Source organism: Haliotis cracherodii, unplaced genomic scaffold (genome assembly GCF_022045235.1).
Source record: "Haliotis cracherodii isolate W230 unplaced genomic scaffold, xgHalCrac1.p SCAF_2, whole genome shotgun sequence".
Classification (NCBI taxonomy): domain Eukaryota; kingdom Metazoa; phylum Mollusca; class Gastropoda; order Lepetellida; family Haliotidae; genus Haliotis; species Haliotis cracherodii.
In genome coordinates, this window is record NW_027266275.1 from 23,050,205 (window position 1) to 23,063,809 (window position 13,605).

Consider the following 13,605-nt stretch of genomic DNA (forward strand, 5'->3'; position numbering starts at 1 on the left):
TCTGTTATCATGTTACACAGATAATATGGTGTTACCATGTTACACATTTAGTCTACTACATGTTACACAGATAACATGGTGTTACCATGTTTCACATTTAGTCTGTTATCATGTAACACAGATAATATGGTGTTACCATGTTACACATTTAATCTGTTATCATGTAACACAGATAATATGGTGTTACCATGTTACACATTTAGTCTGTTATCATGTTACACAGATAATATGGTGTTACAATGCCTCACATTTAGTCTGTTATCATGTTACACAGATAATATGGTGTTACCATGTTACACATTTAGTCTGCTACATGTTACACAGATAATATGGTGTTACCATGTTTCACATTTAGTCTGTTATCATGTTACACAGATAATATGGTGTTACCATGTTTCACATTTAGTCTGTTATCATGTTACACAGACTAGGTCAACAAGAGGCTCATAAAGGCTTCCTTAAATATTTCTGCACAGCATTATCCTTCTTATTTCATAAATCACAGTATCAAAAACAGGCCTGTTTGTGTTGTATTGGCTGGACACAATAGTGACATACTACATCATCAAATTCCTACATAAGATAGTTAGCGATTAATCGCAGAGAACAATGAAAAACGAAGCGTGGTTTATTTCACGATAAAACATTTTTCCATCTTGACTTCATTTCTGGAGATTTGAGCAGGCACTTGCAACTCAATGACGTTATTTTTGAAAGTGTAGTGTCTAGTGAGCTGTTCCCCATAAATGTAGCTGGGAAACACAGATAAACACCATGGCAGAACGATCGCTTCCAAAAGCGGGTGAGATATGACAAGCTGTATTATGAGATAAGGTAGACATAATCAATGTGAGGATTATGAAAAAATGGGACAATATTGTCGAGGTCGGATTCTATTCAGGAGTCATCATTATTAAAATACGGGTAAATATGTTTAAAGCTTGTACATTTTATCATCATCCTTAAAGAGGTTGTACATAATATTGATTACTCACATAAGAAATAAACGACTTGTGGTCGTCGTTTTTTTCTTAAATATAAATAGCATTAGTTTGTTGGAAGATGTTACTCACACACACACTGGTCCTCTGTGACAGCCCCGGGGGTGAGGGTGATAAGTCCCGGGGTGCAGGACAAACAGGAGTCCTGCCACTTCTGGGGCTGATAACTGCCTTCCACACACAGTGTACACTGACCAGCATCCAAATACGAGCCAGGCTCACAGCCCACTGAAACACCACAAAGTTCTGTCTTACTTAGAACACTACTCACTGGGCCACCAGTTCCACAAAGTCACATTTCACTGCAGCTTCTGGCTCTGCAAAAATGCATTCTGACCTTGAAAAAAAGGTGGGCCACATGGCACACTTAACCCCCAAAATGTGGGCCCTTAAAAAAATCTATTGGGCCATAAAATCATATAATTTTCTTTAGATATGATTGGCTACTACTGGTGATAAGGACCATACACCAAACTTGACATAAAATGTTTTGGTGCATTTACCTGAAAGCATTTCATGGGCAAAGTCCACCCCATGTTTTGTTTTTATTTCCATTTTAAAAAAAATAAAAATATTTAAATATTACGCATCTTGATCACACAACCCTTGCAGTGAAATACTATAGTACTTAAGAACAACATGATTTCACCAAAATTACTGAAAACAAAACAAAACAAAACCATGACCCGCAGGCACTATATTTTCAAAAGCCATTGCCTGAGGAACAATTTTAAGCCTTAGCATAATTACCGGTATATGTATGTCCATCCTGGAGAATGAGTGATCAAGTTGGTTGGGTTTAACTAATCGCTGCTCGGAACATTATTTCAGTCAGTGATGCAGGTGTTACATGTTACCACTTTGGTGAAATCCCACAAGCCTGGGTATGGTGCTGACAACCCAGAATATTAATCAGGACAGTTCTTGGATTCCAACCCATAATCATTCTCACAATTCTGCACAACAAATTGTGGTGGTAAATGAGGACAATTCTTGGATTCAAACCCACAATCATTCTAGCAATTCTGCACAACAAATTGTGGTGCTTTAGACTGGGCCACCCAGGCCCCATCTACCTGTTACATTCATAACAGGGTGAAACTCTAGTTTTACAGCAAGTTAACAGTTGAATGAAGCACATCTTTAGCCGTGTGTGGACAGTACATACCCACATTACAGTCCGCCTCGGACGTGGCGCCCTCGCTGCTTGTCCTCAACCCTGCCGGACACGCCTCACACTGACCCACACTGGTGACATTCTTGTAGAAACCAATCATACATGGCACACATATATCATTGCGATCCTCCATACCTTCACTGCAGCTCACTACATACAAACAGAAAAATTTGCATAAATCAAAAAACAAATATCAACCAAAATTGATTGACTAATTGTACATGTTTCCAACAATAATCTTCCTATATTTTTAAAATGCATGATGATAATAGCATTTAATAAGTCAATTAAAAATAAGCCTTATATCCAATCACCAAGATACACATATATACACAAGCGAGAATGGCACTTAATCATGTGCAGGGAGTACCAGACTGCCGACTAAAATGATATTATATCTCAGCCAAAACAATCAGTTATACCATTAATAATAAACTCAAACAACTTAACATTAACAAGGCCTTAGGGAATGTTGGAAATTGTTTATTACCAGGCTGAGGATGTTTACTGAATAAGCGGTTATGAAAACATCCCATGGGACTTACGCCGACATTCAGCCTTGGAAGTAGTTGCTTGGCCAGTAGTAGACGTGTTGTCGGGACACTGCAGACATGCCACCTGGGCAGGGTGGGGCTGGTATTCACCCACAAGGCACGCCATGCATGCATTGTTTCCAGTTTCCACATAGAAACCAGCACTGCAGTTTTCTGAATGTCAAGAATCTTAAGATAGGTTCCTTACATAAATTGAAGTAATCCTTATAAGCGCCTCCTACCAAGCTCGAAAATTAACATGACAGTCCGCATTTTGTATGTGCATCTTACAGATTTTTACAGAAAACATAGAAATGTGAAAGGAGTCTACAGGTACCTAGTCATTACCGGTATATATAATCAAGAACGTTTCAATTTCATCAAAGTGTGATATCCAACAACACACTTAACTAGCTGTGTATGATTTTAAGCGACAACTTTTTTCTCAGTGCCAAGGGTGCTTATTACAGGGAATATGGTATTTGTATGTAGCGACAATAAAAGAGTGACATAGAAGATGGCATAAACTTATGTTCCAACTATGTGACTTATTCAATCTAATCTTTCAAGATTTCAGAAAGTGTTGAGATGTTTTAGCCAGAGTCATTGATAAATCATGCTGACGTCTACTCACTGAGGGAACAGTCGGACACAGAGGTGGCTCCCATGGCGGGTGTCGTCAGCTCCACGGGGCAGGTCTGACACGGAAGGAACACCCCGTCACTGTTGTCCTTATATGTCCCAAGGTCACACAAGGTGCAGTTCCAGGAGTCAGCAAGCTCCTGTCCTGAGGGGCAGAACTCTGAAACACACATGGGCATGGATGGGCAATAGTAAAGAGAATGACTATATCCTGTGTTGAGACAGATCACACAATCTCATGCTCTTTTTGTACTGCACTTCATAGACTCTGTCAAGGTGTCCAAGTAGATGAGAGAGTGAGCAATACCTATGGAGACACTGTGTCCATAGCTTTTATTTGGGGGAGAGGATTACAAACTTAGACACTGTGTCTCGTGTAGATCCAGTTCTGTCAGCTGAAGACAGACAACTACATACTAAGACACTGTGTATCTGGTGTAGATCCAGTTCTGTTAGTTGAGGAGAGAGAGGACTACGTATTGAGACAATGTGTGTCTTATGTAGATCCAGTTCTGTTAGTTGAGGAGAGAGAGGACTACGTACTGAGACACTGTGTGTCTGGTGTAGATCCAGTTCTGTTAGTTGAGGAGAGAGAGGACTACATACTGAGACACTGTGTGTCTTATGTAGATCCAGATCTGTTAGTTTGGAGAGAGAGGACTACGTACTGAGACACTATGTGTCTTATGTAGATCCAGTTCTGTTAGTTGAGGAGAGAGAGGACTATGTATTGAGACACTGTGTGTCTTATGTAGATCCAGTTCTGTTAGTTGAGGAGAGAGAGGACTATGTATTGAGACACTGTGTGTCTTATGTAGATCCGGTTCTGTTAGTTGAGGAGAGAGAGGACTATGTATTGAGACACTGTGTGTCTGGTGTAGATCCAGTTCTGTTAGTTGAGGAGAGAGAGGACTACGTACTGAGACACTATGTGTCTTATGTAGATCCAGTTCTGTTAGTTGAGGAGAGAGAGGACTACGTGCTGAGACACTGTGTGTCTGGTGTAGATCTGGTTCTGTTAGTTGAGGAGAGAGAGGACTACGTATTGAGACACTGTGTGTGTCTTATGTAGATCCAGTTCTGTTAGTTGTGGAGAGAGAGGACTACGTACTGAGACAATGTGTGTCTTATGTAGATCCAATTCTGTTAGTTGTGGAGAGAGAGGACTATGTATTGAGACACTGTGTGTCTGGTGTAGATCTAGTTCTGTTAGTTGAGGAGAGAGTGGACTACGTGCTGAGACACTGTGTGTCTGGTGTAGATCCAGTTCTGTTAGTTAAGATTAGAGAGAGAACTACGCATTGAGACACTGTGTGTCTTATGTAGATCCAGTTCTGTTAGTTAAGGAGAGAGAGAACTACGTATTGAGACACTGTGTGTCTGGTGTAGATCCGGTTCTGTTAGCTGAGGTGAGAGAGGACTACGTGCTGAGACACTGTGTGTCTGGTGTAGATCCAGGTCTGTTAGTTGAGGAGAGAGAGGACTATGACTGAGACACTGTGTGTCTGGTGTAGATCCAGTTCTGTTAGTTGAGGAGAGAGAGGACTACATACTGAGACACTGTGTGTCTTATGTAGATCCAGTTCTGTTAGTTGAGGAGAGAGAGGACTACGTACTGAGACACTGTGTGTCTGGTGTAGATCTAGTTCTGTTAGTTGAGGAGAGAGAGGACTACGTACTGAGACACTGTGTGTCTGGTGTAGATCCAGTTCTGTTAGTTGAGGAGAGAGAGGACTACATACTGAGACACTGTGTGTCTTATGTAGATCCAGTTCTGTTAGTTGAGGAGAGAGAGGACTACATACTGAGACACTGTGTGTCTGGTGTAGATCCAGTTCTGTTAGTTGTGGAGAGAGAGGACTACATACTGAGACACTGTGTGTCTTATGTAGATCCGGTTCTATTAGTTGAGGAGAGAGAGGACTACGTGCTGAGACACTGTGTGTCTGGTGTAGATCCAGTTCTGTTAGTTGAGGAGAGAGAGGACTACGTACTGAGACACTGTGTGTCTGCTGTAGATCCATTGCTGGTTGTGGTAGTGTTAGCATCACACATGAGACATGTGGTCTGGTATGGCTGAGGCTGGTACTCCCCTTCAGGACACAGCTCACACGTAGGAGGAGGTCCCGGCATAAACCGGGTGCCTGCTGAACAATTCCCTGGTTGCAAAAAGAACATAAGTAAACAAAGACTTAAAATATATTCAAGAATATACAATGTTCTATCATGACTGGAGATTCAAACATGAGTTTGCAACTTGATGACGTTGTATATTGGATGATGTTATTTTGGAGGGGGAGTGTCTAGTGAGTTGTTCCCCAAAGATGAAGCTGAGCAAAGCAGATAAACACGATGGCCGAACTATTACATCCAAAAGTGGGAGAGATATGACAATCATATTAGGAGAAAAGGTACAGGTAATCGATTTGAGGATTGTGAGAATATGCCGGAAATATCCACCTGTGCATAAAATGGACTTGTCCGACATTGCCAATGTAGCAGGGTGTGGAGTCATCCCACAGATGACATCCTTACCTTGTCAGCTTGCTGACGGGGTTAACCTCTTTGGTCATGTGGACAAGGCGTCCCACCTCGGATCAGAAGGTCCGTGGTTTGAATACCATCACTGGACTCGGAAATTTTATGGCCGCTACATTGGCGCCAAACGTGGGGCTGAGCACGTTCATATCGAATTTGAGCAAAATAAGCCTAAGTACCCTACTATGCGGCCCGGGACGTGCCTTCTGTTGACGGGGGAGTATGAAGCAGGGTGTGGAGTCATCCCACAGATGACATACTTACCTTGTCAGCTTGCTGACGGGGACTCGGAAATTTTATGGCCGCTACACCAAGGTTGGATTCTATTCAGGGATTCATAAATATTTAAAATACGCGTAAATATTTTCAAAGCTTGTACATTTTATCATCCTCCTTATAAGAAATAAAGGGCTTGTGGTCGTTTTTTATGGTACCAAAAAAACAACTCCCACTCATCGTTTATTTCTTAATTATACCTAATACTGTTCTTCAGGGATCAATCATTAGGGTTAGATCCACAGGGCAAAGCAGGCCTGGCAGAGAAACAAACAGGTCTCACCTACAGTGCATTCCCCAACTGACTCTGCTCCAGTACCAGGAGTGATGTATCCTTCTGGGCACACCACACACACAGACAGCAGGCCCTGGGAGTTGTTCTTGTAGAAGCCTTGCACACATGGCTGACACTCCCCACCCACCACCTCCTGGCCAGAGGGGCAGTACACTGCAACATTGTAACAGTCTTACACCACCGTATTCCAAATAAAGCATGTGAGGAACAGTGTTCGAAATAATATTAAATAACAAGTCCAGTCGGGCAGGTGACCCATAAATGTTGCATGCCAATCTTCAAAGTCATGCACCTACCTGCATTCAGACAAAGTTGAATTTAAATGTATCCTTTGAACTGTGTTTTCGAGGTGTTTTGTTTATTTGTTGTTTATCGCAGCACTCAGCAATATTCCAGCTATATGATGGGGGTCTGTAAATAATCGAGTCTGGACTAGACAATTCAGTGCTTGACATCATGAGCATCGTTTCACGCAATTGGGATATGATGACATGCATCAACAAAGTCAGCAAGCCTGATCATCTGATCCTGTTAGTCGCCTCTTACGACAAGAATAGTCGCCTTTTACGGCATGCATGGGTTGCTGAAGACCTTTCTACCCTGAATCTTCATGGGTCTCTTAATATCAATCCTAATATATTAAAATTAAGACTAGATTGACCAGTGAAAGCGTGGCTACTTCCGTTCATCCACTGTTAATAATGATCGCTAACACAGTATGAGAAAAATCAAGAAAAATGAAAGACAATCGTGTCTTGCTTCAGTTCTAAATGATGCAAACAATTACTTGAGAACCAGCAAGGAATACTGAATATTTAAATAGTCTTCCAGACAGTCAGGCATGTGGAGTCAAATTTAATGCAGCCTGACAGAAAAGTCACCAGCTGTGGGCAGGCAGGCAGTTTTTTCATTGTCCTTGTCAGGACCATAATGTTAAGAGCTTAGGGGTCCCTTGATTCAATTACTGTATCAGCTAACTCCAAGGACCCTGGACCCCCAAGAATACCGGGTGTCTAATATCTTTTATCATCAAAATCTGGCTTCCACAGGAGATAGTGCTTGGGACAAAATTGCATCCCAATGCTTTGCAGACCATTGTGACATCATCAGTTACCATGACATCACAATCAAATGACATCACTAACCACTCTGCCACTAAAGCTGGCAAGCTGTACTCTCTACTGTCAAGACAATTCTTATTACTGTTTACAAACTGAAAAAGTTGGAAGAACATTGTTGGATGAAAAATAGAATCGGACCCAAGTGCCTTTTGATATGAAATATATCAACACTCATTGATAAAAGTTTAAGACTCTACATGTTAACATATTTGATATCTGAAGACACTTGGGAGATTCTCTATTTTTATCATTGGTGTTCGTCAACACTGACAACACAACAACTGACCCATCTCAGTCTTGTTTGCATCATCCCAAGGCAAGCATGTCCACTAGCCTGTATATAAGCCTAGTTTCTACTAGACTTTGATAAAAAGGCTTGTGGATGCTGTTGACTCCGGAAGATGTCTTGTGTGTTGCACATGCGAGGTCTGCACAACGGGACTAAAGTATCTCCATGATGTGACAATAGCTCACCTGTGCAGTCAGTCTGCAGCTTACTGCCCATCAACACTGTGGTCTCGTTGTCGGCACATGGCAGACAGTCTGGCTGTGCCGCCAGGGGCTGGTAGGACCCCTCAGGACAGAGGTCACACAGCGTGGATGAGGTGTTGGACTGGAAGGATCCAGGAGGGCAGTTCACTGAAAACACACAAAATAGGAAACAGTTTCTTCATTTCTAACACTTACTAAGCACAGCCTCACTGTATACATCTGCTTGGAGAGCGGATGGTCGGGGGTTTGAACCCTGGCGGAGTCATGGCTAAAGGCGCTAAAAGATGATAACTGTTGTTACCCTGCATTCGGCATTATGGGGCATTTAACAAAGACTGGCTTGCTCAGAGTGTATACTGTGTCTGAGCGGGGAATCCATGTTAAACAGCGGCATTCACTGTAAAACTAGCATCAGTCTCGACAAGGACATGCATACACGCATGCACATTGTATAAGTGCAATAATCCTGAATGCGACGTTAAACCCCATTTCACCTCACCTAACTGCATACTTACTGCAAATCATAGCACAAAAAGATGCTTATTTTAAAATAGTTACTTAATTAAGATCCTTTCTGTTGCGAGTTTCATACCTAACACTTTTGGTTTCCTGTCACAAAAGGAAGTACCATACTCTGCCACTATTGTTTGTTTGTTGTTTAATGCCACACTCAGCAATATTCCAGCTATATGACAGCGGTCTATAAATAATCAAATCTGGACCAGACAATCCTGTGATTGACATCATGAGCATCGATCCATGCAATTGAAATACGATGACATGCATCAACCAAGTCAGCGACCCCGGATCTTCACAGGTCCTGCCGCCATTGTGGACACCTGATCCCCATCATAGATGCATGGGGTACTTGGGAATAGGCCCCAGTCAGTACTGGGTATGGTACAGATCCTAAACAGGGCAAATCCATCATTCAAACCACGGATCCTGGAATAGGTAAGGTATGTAACCCTGCACAACAACTACCTATCTAAGATCTCTTGGCCTGTGTGACCAACAAGAGTGCAAACCAATGTATACCCTCGTCCAGGGATGTTAACGTACCTACAGAACACCCATCCACTGAAGTTGTAGCATTAGAGGGAGTAATTAAGTTGCCGCTACAGGGCAGACAGCTGCCATAGGGGTCAACTGTGAAGTCCTTGTACGTGCCGATAGGGCACTCCTTGCATCCCGTGTTGTCCACTGGCTCAAACCCAGATTCACAGAAAACTGGAAGATACAGATAAAACAGTGAGCACACACACACATCAAAACATAAACAGAAACTGTAACAAGTGGTGTAAACATTGTAATTAAACTTGTGAATATGTCTGTAACTTTGAGGCTCTCTCTTAGAGCTGTGATGAGTAACTTGGGTACCCAGGTCGAGTTGTGACCCTTGTAATGAAAATGCAATATCCAAACAGATCGCTGTTCTTGTCTTGTATATCTTCACAAAGATGGCGCCTACCATAGGCAACAACCTAGTCAGTCAGATACATAGGCAATTACTGGGGGTTTAAAAGATGAAAAAGACATATTCATGTCAACAAAGACAGGCAGCAGTACATCACTTTCATTTGAAGGTTTTCCAGTCGTAAATGTTGATCTTGTGAAACGTTCTCTGATTGGACTATTGATATGTGCTATAATCTATTTAGCACAGGAAAGTGGGCTTCATGTGGCAAGTGTGAAGGGTTGGTACGAGTCCAGATTTACTACCCAGGTACCCACCCGACCCGACCCAGGTACCCTCTGTAGGTCTCAAAAGATAGGTAGAAAATGTCCGATTGGGAATAGTTTGACAGTAGACCTGGCAAAATGTATTTACATACACGTATAAAACGATCTGGTCATGCATACACTGAACTTGCTGAAGTTTTATATTTATTCAAAGGTATAAAGGTCAGAAGGAATGGGTGCATAGTCAGAAAGAAACACAAACATTAGAGACTTGTAGTGTAACCATAGAGTTCTAGATATTTTTTGTCAGTAAACAATATATCACGTGACTAACCACGGGTCCGGGTACCCTACTCAGTAACCCCCTACCCTAGTACCCGAGTTACCCGTCACAGGCCTACAAGGGTGGAAACAAGACTTTGATTAGAAGGCTAGTGGACGCTCTTGCCTCGGGAAGATGATATTCCTGAGTCATACATACATTTGCAGTCCGTGGCAGCAGTGGAGCGAATGCCGTCAGTGCGGTGTCGGTCGTTGCAGGAGGTGCAGTTATCCTGCCACTTCTGATCTTGGTAGGTATTTTGTGGACACGGCTGACACACGTTCTCACTGGCATTCCTGAACTCACCAACTCGACAGGCGACTGACAACAAACATGTCCAGATGACATATATATAATACAGTAAACTACATTATGACGAACTCAGGGTACTACTAATTTTAGTTCGTTAAAACCGTAGTTCATTAAAGGCACATATACAGCGTACATACAATAAATGGACATATCCGTCAGTTCGGTATAAGCGTGTATATATATATATATATAATGTGTGTCAAATAATATATAGGCCACACCCACAAGCAGACTTCTGTTTCCTGATTGGTGGATGGTTTGAATGGTGACAGTTTTTATGCATATACTGCCATCAACACAAACAACAGTGATGTCAATTCTCAAACTCTCCAACAGAGATACACTTTTTACAAGGATAATACATGTCGACCTGAGAAAGAGATAAACATAAAACAATCTGAAAAGTGCTAAATTATTTCTGCTAGAATCAAAGTGTGAGTATGTTGATGTGTGTGTGCGTGTGTATGTCTGTCTGTACGTATGTCTGCATGTATGTATAAATTGTTGTTACACTGACCTACAGTACACCTGCGTGGGTCTGTCTGTATGTCTGTCTGTCTGTATGTCTGCATGTATGTATAGATTGTAGTTACATTGACCTACAGTACACCCGCGTGGGTCTGTATGTCTGTCTGTATGTCTGCATGGATGTATAGATTGTAGCTACACTGACCTACAGTACACCCACATGGGTCTGTCTGTATGTCTGCATGGATGTATAGATCGTAGTTACATTGACCTACAGTACACCCGCGTGGGTCTGTAAGTCTGTTTGTCTGTATGTCTGTATTGATGTATAGATTGTAGCTACACTGACCTACAGTACACCCACGTGGGTCTGTCTGTCTGTCTGTATAGATTGTAGTTACATTGACCTACAGTACACCCGCATCGGTGTGTATGTCTGTCTGTATGTCTGTATGGATGTCTGCATGGATGTATAGATTGTAGCTACACTGACCTACAGTACACCCACGTGGGTCTGTCTGTATGTCTGTATGTATGTATAGATTGTAGTTACATTGACCTACAGTACACCCATGTGGGTCTGAATGTCTGTCTGTATGTCTGTCTGTATGTCTGTATGGATGTCTGCATGGATGTATAGATTGTAGCTACACTGACCTACAGTACACCCACGTGGGTCCGTCTGTATGTCTGTATGTATGTATAGATTGTAGTTACATTGACCTACAGTACACCCGTGTGGGTCTGTATGTCTGTCTGTATGTCTATCTGTATGTCTGCATGGATATATAGATTGTAGTTACACTGACCTAAGTACACCCACGTGTGTCTGTCTGTCTGTCTGTCTGTCTGTATGTCTGTATGTATGTATAGATTGTAGTTACACTGACCTACAGTACACCCAGGTGGGTCTGTATGTCTGTCTATATGTATGTCTGCATGGATGTATAGATTGTAGTTTCACTGACCTAAGTACACCCGCGTGGGTCTGTAAGTCTGTATGTCTATCTGTCTGTCTGCATGGATATATAGATTGTAGTTACACTGACCTACAGTACACCCAGGTGGGTCTGTATGTCTGTCTGTCTGTATGTCTGCATGGATGTATAGATTGTAGTTACACTGACCTACAGTACACCCGCATCGGTGTTTATGTCTGTCTGTCTGTCTGTCTGTATGTATGTCTGTCTGTATGTCTGCATGGATGTATAGATTGTAGTTACACTGACCTACAGTACACCCGCGTCAGTGTGTATGTCTGTCTGTACGTATGTCTGCATGGATGTATAGATTGTAGTTACACTGACCTACAGTACACCTGCGTCGGTGTGTAAGTCTGTCTGTATGTCTGTATGGATGTCTGCATGGATGTATAGATTGTAGTAACACTGACCTACAGTACACCCGCGTCGGTGTGTATGTCTGTAAGTCTGTCTGTCTGTCTGTATGTCTGCATGGATGTATAGATTGTAGTTACACTGACCTACAGTACACCCGCGTCGGTGTGTATGTCTGTAAGTCTGTCTGTCTGTTTGTCTGTATGTCTGCATGGATGTATAGATTGTAGTTACACTGACCTACAGTACACCCGCGTCGGTGTGTAAGTCTGTATGTCTGTATGTCTGCATGGATGTATAGATTGTAGTTACACTGACCTACAGCACACCTGTGTCGGTGTGTAAGTCTGTCTGTATGTCTGTATGTCTGTATGTCTGTATAGATTGTAGTTTCACTGACCTACAGTACACCCGCGTCGGTGTGTATGTCTGTCTGTATGGATGTATAGATTGTAGCTACACTGACCTACAGTACACCCGCATCGGTGTTTATGTATGTCTGTCTGTATGTCTGTATGGATGTATAGATTGTAGCTACACTGACCTACAGTACACCCACATCAGTGTGTATGTCTGTCTGTATGTCTGTATGGATGTATAGATGTATAGATTGTAGTTACACTGACCTATTGTACACTCAGTCGATGAGTTGGCAGCGGTAGTCGGTGTGATGAGCTCGGGGTCACAGTTGAGACAGACCTGGTTGACTGAGTTCTCCCTGTAGGTTCCGACCGGGCACTCAACACACTCCCCAGTCACTGACAGCTGCTCCCCTGACTTACATGCATCTGTAATACAGAGAACTTGACTGTCACCAAAATTCCTTACATGACATCTGAATAATAAATCCACCAGTGGGCATCGATCATCAGAATTTACCATAGGTCATTTGCCTGTCAAGACTTCTAATAGCAAATATATTCCAATAAACTGTTACAGAATATATTTTGGCAATAAATCATTGCTTTATACAATTAGTTCAAACATATTGTGCAATATACTACCTATCCAAATGTTAGACATAGAACCCAGCCTTACAGATGAAACATTGAAATTAAATATATTCCTAAATCAAAATGACCATTTACCTTCAAATATGGTATCTACATTTGGATGATCATTTATAATAATAGAGGTGAGGTGAAATTGGGTTTGACGTCGTGTCCAAGATTATCAAAACTTATATAGCGACGTGCATGTACGTGTACGTGTTTGTGTGGCTGCTTGTACTAGTTCGGACTGATGCCGATTTATAGTGCTAGCTCACTGAGATACCATGTCGCAGTTTAACATGAGTACCCCACTCAGACACAGTATACTGACTCGGAGCCAACCAGTCCTTGTTTTAGCCCCTTAATGCCGAGCACCAGACAGGGTAACATCAAGTACCATCTTTTAACATATTTTG

General features: G+C 42.1%; 1 protein-coding gene across 1 annotated transcript in view; it reads right to left on the reverse strand.

Annotated features, from left to right (window-relative positions):
- LOC139467523 (uncharacterized) overlaps nt 1–13,605 on the reverse strand; it is a 54,427-nt gene that overhangs the window by 15,172 nt on the left and 25,650 nt on the right. The window contains exons 17-26 of the mRNA XM_071249058.1: nt 12,824–12,985; nt 10,240–10,401; nt 9,138–9,305; nt 8,058–8,222; nt 6,451–6,615; nt 5,348–5,512; nt 3,346–3,513; nt 2,724–2,885; nt 2,170–2,328; nt 1,074–1,229 (exon numbers count right to left, since the gene is read on the reverse strand). Coding sequence (XP_071105159.1) covers nt 1,074–1,229; nt 2,170–2,328; nt 2,724–2,885; nt 3,346–3,513; nt 5,348–5,512; nt 6,451–6,615; nt 8,058–8,222; nt 9,138–9,305; nt 10,240–10,401; nt 12,824–12,985 — 1,632 coding nt within the window. The remainder of the gene's footprint in view (nt 1–1,073; nt 1,230–2,169; nt 2,329–2,723; nt 2,886–3,345; nt 3,514–5,347; nt 5,513–6,450; nt 6,616–8,057; nt 8,223–9,137; nt 9,306–10,239; nt 10,402–12,823; nt 12,986–13,605) is intronic.